General features: G+C 41.4%; 1 protein-coding gene across 1 annotated transcript in view; it reads right to left on the reverse strand.

Moving 5' to 3' along the window:
• The window catches only part of ATP8A1 (ATPase, aminophospholipid transporter (APLT), class I, type 8A, member 1), a 272,471-nt gene that overhangs the window by 111,605 nt on the left and 153,534 nt on the right, over positions 1-7,332 (reverse strand). Inside the window, exons 21-24 of the mRNA XM_012648479.1 lie at positions 6,563-6,606; positions 5,841-5,905; positions 5,587-5,725; positions 3,447-3,511 (exon numbers count right to left, since the gene is read on the reverse strand). Of these exons, the coding sequence (XP_012503933.1) occupies positions 3,447-3,511; positions 5,587-5,725; positions 5,841-5,905; positions 6,563-6,606 (313 nt within the window). The remainder of the gene's footprint in view (positions 1-3,446; positions 3,512-5,586; positions 5,726-5,840; positions 5,906-6,562; positions 6,607-7,332) is intronic.

A 7,332-nucleotide genomic window follows, 5' to 3' on the forward strand; every position in this document is an offset into this window, starting at 1 on the left:
GACATAGATGATTTAAGTAGAAGGGGTTTCTGAGAAGTTTGTGGGGTATTTTTTGGGCATTAGTGTGGAGTTAGGGAAGAAGTACAATTATCCTTCAAGCCAGTATTTTGGAATTCCTGCCTTGTAGATGCTTAACGAAATGTTTTATACCAAGAGCATAATCAGAATTCCTAATAAAGTGGTTCAAAATAAAAATAAAAACTTACATAGTTTATCTAAATTATCTACTTATTACAAATATCTAATAGGTTTTGATCAACTTTAGATGATTCTTTTTTTTTTTGAAATAGGGTTTTGCTCAGTTGCCGGGGTAGAGGACAGTGGCATGATCACAGCTCACTGCAACCTCCAACACCTGGGTTTAAACAATCCTCCTGCCTCACCCTCCTGAGTAGCTGGGATTACAGCCATGCATCACCATACCAGGCTAATTTTTAAATTTTTTGTAGAGATGGGGTCTTGCTATGTTGTCCAGGCTAGTCTCAAACCTCTCGCCTTAAGTGATCATTCCACCTCGGCCACCCAAAGTGCTAGGATTACAGGCGTGAGCCACTGTGCCCAGCCAGAGTATTCTTAATGACACTTACCTGTGAAATTCTTACTTTCTAAGTAAAAATAAAATACAATCCAGCTTTCTACCTAAGAAACTCTTTGGTTGACACTGACAATATTTTATAAGAGCCTAGTGGGTAAACTGGGTAAGAAAATCCCGCTTTGCCAACACCTTGGCAGGGGGTGCTGCTCTTGACATGAAAGAATTGGGAACAGAGAGGGGCAGAAAAACCTGTCAGGTTTCCATGATAGGTCTGTAGAGCAAGACTTCCCTTCTGTTTCTGTATATTCTGAACTGTAGTTTGGCTTTATGGATTTATTTAACGGTTTTAAAAAGTGCTGAAGAGCTATTATTTTTTCAAGAAGGATAATCATATTAAACCCCAAAGAGAGAAAATTGGAAAGCCCAGTAGCATATTTTTTGTGATGATCTAGATTATGGGAAGACAAAGATTTCCATTACCACGATCACCAGGCGGAAGGCTTTTCTATTTGAAATTTTAAGAGCATCAAATGCTATACTTTATAAACGTTCAACATAAGAGATACGACTTCGGTAGAAAATTTGAACAGTAAAACGTTCGGTATGTACCATTTGTATGAAACAGAACCCACAGTTACAACTTGCTACCTTAGGGAAAATATGAAAAGATGGAGAAATAACGTATCTTTCATAAAAATGATCATTATGCAAAACAACTTATAAGCTATTGAAGCTCCATCCTTTCTACAAAATTTCATAACAACTCTTTTTACATGTGTCATGCACTGTGCTAATTATACCGACCGCACGCCAAAGGTAACATTCTCCTAACTTTGTAGGCAGCAAAACCGTGGCTCAGAGAAGCTGATTTTAATTTGCTATGGGTCACCCCCCGCCCCCCGTCAGGCTGGGGCAGAACTGTGCTCTCTTAACCACTGTGCTATGCACAGAATAATTTGAATACACTCCTTAAAATCTGACACTTGAAACAATGTGCATTCACAATTTATTTCCTAAGATATTATGTTCCTAAGTTTATTACTTAAATGTTATTTATTCTTTATGCTGATGGAATGATAATCCCCTATCTTATTCTCCATCAGTACAATTTGAGCATAGATTGGATGCTTTTCTTTCCCATAGCAATGAAAAAATAAATCGTCATTTACCTACTGGCACTCTTGCACATCTAACGATTTGCCTGAAACCTCAGCAGTGGATTTTACGACACGAGATTGGAAAGAGCTATGCAAAGTGATGTTTCCTTTCCCGCTGAGAAACAAATGAGCGCGCCCCAGCAGGTCTGACCCCGAACAGTCAGATTTGTAAAGTCACCACTTAACTCCCTGGGAGAAAAACCTTCCCCAGACGGCCGCGTGAGAAAGCCTGGCCCTCCGGGGCTGCACGAATCGGTGTTAGTCCATTTAGCCACCGTGTTTGCCTGCAATCACCAAACTGCTACCTGCATTGCCAAGGAGATTTTTAACCGCCTCACTTTTACAATATCAGATATGATCGAGTACTACCAAATTTAAAACTGATATGCAACTTTTTAAAACTTTTTTAAAAAGGGAACCTCTTAATTTAAAAGTGCTCAGTGACTCACTTCTCGAATATTGATAGAGTACTTCCTACGCTAGGCGATTTGCTGGGCACTGAGAGAGGATGGTAAACCGAGACCAGAGACCAGACTCCGTCCCCGCTTTCACTGAAACCGAGTATTCGACTTGAGGCTCCTGTCAACGTTTGCCTCAGCAGAAACAGGCAGTGCGAGTAACTTCCAGGTGTTTACTGAGTTACCAACTTAGAAACCTCAAAATGAGAATACGTGCTGCTGTCTTAACAACACACTGAATATTTTTGGTATTTCGCTTCTGGTTTTTTCCTGAGATTACTATTTATGCTTCTTGATATCTAACGCACTTAACGTGTTTATCCAAAGTTTGGAGGAAATGATAGAACGGAAAAAAACAAAAGCAGCAAATGCTACCGACGCTATGCAGGGTGAAAGCCTAAATCTAGGTAAGGAGGAGCCCATCTCAAATCCAGTGCAGCTTGCCCTGTTTCTGCTTTATCATCATAGGTCCTGTCTCTGATTTCCTCCAAGTGTAGGGAAAGCCACGCATCGCCTGTAACCCACGTCACTGACAAAGGCATAAACACTGTCCCTTTTACGTGGCCGGCCTCTCGGCCTCACCAGCATCCCTAACTATCAGGTGTTCTCCGCTCTGCTCTCTGCATCACAGGGACTATTTCAAGCCGTTGTATAATCACTTCTCTGGTTCTGTCTTCCACCTTAAATTACTTTAAAATAGTTACCGGTCATTTGACCTACATATTATTTTTTTTTCACTTCTATTTTATACTGTATTCCTAACAAATCCTTCCCCCTTCCCCAAATATAACCACAGGTGATCGTAGCCATGAAAAAAGATATCCCAGGAATTTAAATTTCATCCCAGAAGTTGGGACATTAAAAAAAACCTGTCCTTTTAGGAATGGTTATTTTGTGTGTTTGATAGCATTCACCATTTTTTTAAGGGTCAAAATACACATCAACACTGGAAGTTAAGGCAGACATAAAACGCTTAATATACAAAATACCCAGATACGAGCAGCTGCAGTCACTTGGCAACCTCCTGACATAACGCTTTTGTAAAGTGGCTTTTCTGTCTCATGACATTAAGCAAATCGTCCAGCAATTTCTTGTAACTGTCACAGATGTGAAGCTTGAATCAACTTACCTCAACGTGGTTCAAAATAGTGCACATTATGTTAAAGAACAATGGTGAGAAGGGATCTTTTAACCGCAGGAAGATAAACTATATCCACAGCTATCCGAATATGAAATAAAATGCTACGAGATAACTTATTAAAGGAGGTTTAAAAAAAAAAACATAATTTTACTTACATCAAGAGAGCCTTCATTTATAACAATCATTCCCATGTTCTTCTTCAAAAGTTTGCAGGAGTGCCCTACGTCCAAACAGAGTAAACGAGTTGATATAATTAATTTCTCCAGAGAAAACCTACAACGACGTTAAAGCAATAGCACGTACTAACAAAATATCTAAAGATGGATTCATTAAGAGTGATGGCAGCCAGCTGTTTTCCAGGTTTATAATAAGTTAAAAATGAAACGCTCTTGCTTGCTAAACAAGGGATATGTTACAAGGACAACATCTGGGCTGTTAATGCTATCCGGATAAAAAATACGGAGAGAGATTGCCGTAAGGATTCTCAACGTCCTGAAAGCTGACAGATGCCCACGCAATGCCCTTCGTGATGAGCAACATGAGGAGTAAAAGATGCGCCAACGATCATTTCCAGAGAAGGGAGCAGGAGGGCAGTTATCTCTTGGAGCCACTGGTCTCCACCACCACCATTTAAAGTTCTACTGGCTACTTTTTTTAAAACAAAAATTAATTTTTTATTAATAACATCAATTTAGTATAAATTTGCAGTAGACCTGTATTTATAGGACACCTTAGACAGAGTGCTAACACTCCTAAAATAAAATTAGCTATATTTTTAAAAACAGAGAACACTTAAAAATGACTTTCTGAAAATGTAGTTTCATGGTGTGAACGTCTCCGAAATGTTTTTTTCCCAACGTTGGGGAGTTTTCTATGAATATACATGATGAATATCAAAAGGCTGAATCTGTATCAGGGTTTACAGCGCTCATGCTGATCACCGAATTTGGGGGAAAAAAGAGTGGTTTTTTGGGGGGTATATCACTGACACTACAGTCTTCTAACACCAAATACTAACTTTCTTCTCAGGAACACGTCTGTTACGGACTGAATTGTGTCCCTGCCCCTCCAATTCATACGCTGAAGCTCTAACCCCCAGAGTGACTATGTTTAGATACAGGGCCTCTAAGGAGGTTCCTAAGAATAAACAAGGTTGCAAGGATGGGGCCTGCTATGGGTCTGAATGCTTGTGTTCCTCCAAAGTTCGTACGTTGAAACCTAACCACCAGTGTGATGAGGGGAGCAGGTGAGGTCTTTGGGAAGTGACTAGTCACGAGACCTCATGAAAGGGATTGGAATTGGTGCCCTTCTAAAAGAGGCCCCAGAGAGCTGCCTTGCCCCTTCTACCACGTCAGAAGGGAGCCATCCACGAACGAGGAAGGTGGCCTCCATTAGATACCAAATCTGCCAAGGCTTTGACCTTGAGCTTCCAGCCTCCACAACTGTAAGTTTCTGTTGTTCATAAGCCACCTGGTTTTATGGTATTTTGGAGTAGCCCCCAAATGGACCAGGACAGGGCTCTGATGCAAGAGGACCAGTGTTGTCATGAGAGGAGGCAGAGACGCCAGGAATGCACGCGTACAGAGCAAAGGCCACGTGAGGACACAGAGAGGCTTCACCAGAAACCGACCCTGCAGGCACCTTGATCTTGGGCTTCCAACTTTCAGAACTGTGTGAAAATAAACTTCTGTTATTTAAGTCACCTAGTCCGTGGTATTCTGTTACGGCAGCCCGGGCTAAAATAAACTCTCTCTAAAAAACTGAAGTTAACTCTAGAATGAGTGCAAACTGGCAACCTTCTTCCTTCCTTTGTCTCTTTGGTCACATCAGGAAGTGTCAATGCACAAGTCTGCCATAAGCCCAATCTCCAGATTTTCACAACCAACTGCAGAAACGTTATCTACCTGTGCCGCTCATGGACAGAACGTGGAGTAGAAGGAGACGCAAAGATGAGAGGAGGCATCGTGCGATTGCAAGAGCTGAAGTTTAGCTGGATATAAAACCACTGCAACTTTAAAGGCGTCCTGGGGCCATAAGTAAACAGGAAGCCTAGTATTATTATAAATCTGGAATCCTGCAACACCAACTCTTTCAAATCTTGAAACGTCTCAGATCCATCTTCCAAAATATATCAACCTTAATTTGATCGTTACACATTATTTGCTTGTATAAAAATACCACATGTACCCCATAAATAAGTACAACTACTACAGCCATAATTGAAAATAAAAAATTAAAAAACGCATCAACCTATTAAAAAGCACCACGATTTAACGCTCGAGTTAGGCGAATTACCAATGTTAATGGCAGTCTCTTGCTTGTCCCCTGTGAGAATCCAGATTTTGATGTCTGCTTTCATCAGAGTTTCTATGGTTTCAGGCACTTGATCTTGTAATTTATCCTCGATGGCTGTAGCTCCAAGTAGCTGAAGATTCTGGAGAACACGAGCGGTAAGAATTTTAAGAAGAAAACCAGTTTAGAATCCTTAAGAACAAAAAAACCGAAGCGTGTATACGTTTTAAAATCAGAGACTGAATGATAATCGGCACGAATTCCAACGATGCCGTTGAATTTTCTAACTTAAGAATCCTTGACTTTCTTCCAGTCCTCAGGCCTGAGAGGGAGGCTCCTCGAAGCTGTCTTACGTGGCTCCTCCCTAAAGTAAGGGACTGATTCTAAAAACACACACATAAGAAGAGGTGGCGGTGGTAGGGAACCAGAAGTCGGTCAAAAAGGAGCAGGCATACTAAGAAAAAATAAACAAACAAAAGACTATGGGAGATAACCACAGCAAAGAGGGAATTTTGTTGACCTGTTCGAAAAAGACTAAGGGTGCATGCTACTACTACTAAATTGTATTATAATGTGATGCAGTGTCGGGAAACAGACACACATGATACAATTAGAAACAATGAGGAAGAGAAGGATAGACAAAGCCATAGCATCGGTCTCTGCAAGGAAGAACAGGCTGAGCATTTTTCCACATCGTTCCACATCTGCGTAGTAGAAGGTCAGACTGTTAAAGATCGTGTGCTCGTTAGATGGTGTATGAGCCCGAACACAGGCAATACGTTCTGGGAAAAGCCGTCCTAACCTCTCACGAAGAAGAATGGTTTCTCCTTTCGTCTTCCTAAAGGAAGGAGGTGGTAGGTGTGGGGGCGAGAACGATCTCTTGCATGTTAAGGAAACCTGGTTTGCCAAAGAGACACAGGCAATGGTGGTCTTGGTCCGAAATACACAGGAATGCACAGCGATGGATTAAGATTTAGACGTTTCTTTCCAGCACGTGACCAGTGCTGTAACTCGCTGGACGCCCTCCCAGCGGTGCTCTGCAAGCCACAACCAACGATTCTCAGTCTCCCCCAGTCTTCCCTACAACCCAACCTCCGGCGTGACCCGCTTCGGCATTTCTCTTTCTCCTCAACCTTTTTCTCCCTTCTTGACTTCATTTGTTATTTAAAACACAGGCAAGGGCAGAATGGATACAAGGGAAATCGAGTGCTGTGGGTATCACTGGAGTTGGTGATAACAAAGCGGGCCATTTTCCACTTTTCCTTATTTTTCGCCACAACCGGAGTCTAGAATAGTCTGAAGTTTTGGTTAGGCATGGAAAATAAAGTAAATAATATATATCAACGTGTAAGAATGTGTGTGTGTACAAGCCTCTAATTTATGCCTGTATTAGTTAGGAATGCTTTTGGCTGCAAGCAACAGCAAAATGTGACTAACAATGGCTTAAATAAAGGTTTAATTTCCTCGCATAAGCAGCACTGAAGCAGGCAGCTGTGGACGTGAGCCTGGCAGCTTAGCCGTATGCCAACTCGTTCTCCTGACCTCTGCCAGTGTCTCAAAGTGGCTGTCACTGGGATAATTATAACAGCCACACTGCAGACAATAAGAAGAAAGTAATACCAACTGTAGCTGTCTCTTATGTGCAAAAGAAAAGCATTTCTAAAAGTCCTCAGCATATTTCCAAATATGGCTAGTTGGCCAGATTGCATTACACAGCTAACCCTAACTAGTAGTATTTAGCTTGTCCAG

Source organism: Propithecus coquereli, unplaced genomic scaffold (assembly GCF_000956105.1).
Source record: "Propithecus coquereli isolate 6110/MARCELLA unplaced genomic scaffold, Pcoq_1.0 Scaffold288, whole genome shotgun sequence".
NCBI lineage: Eukaryota > Metazoa > Chordata > Mammalia > Primates > Indriidae > Propithecus > Propithecus coquereli.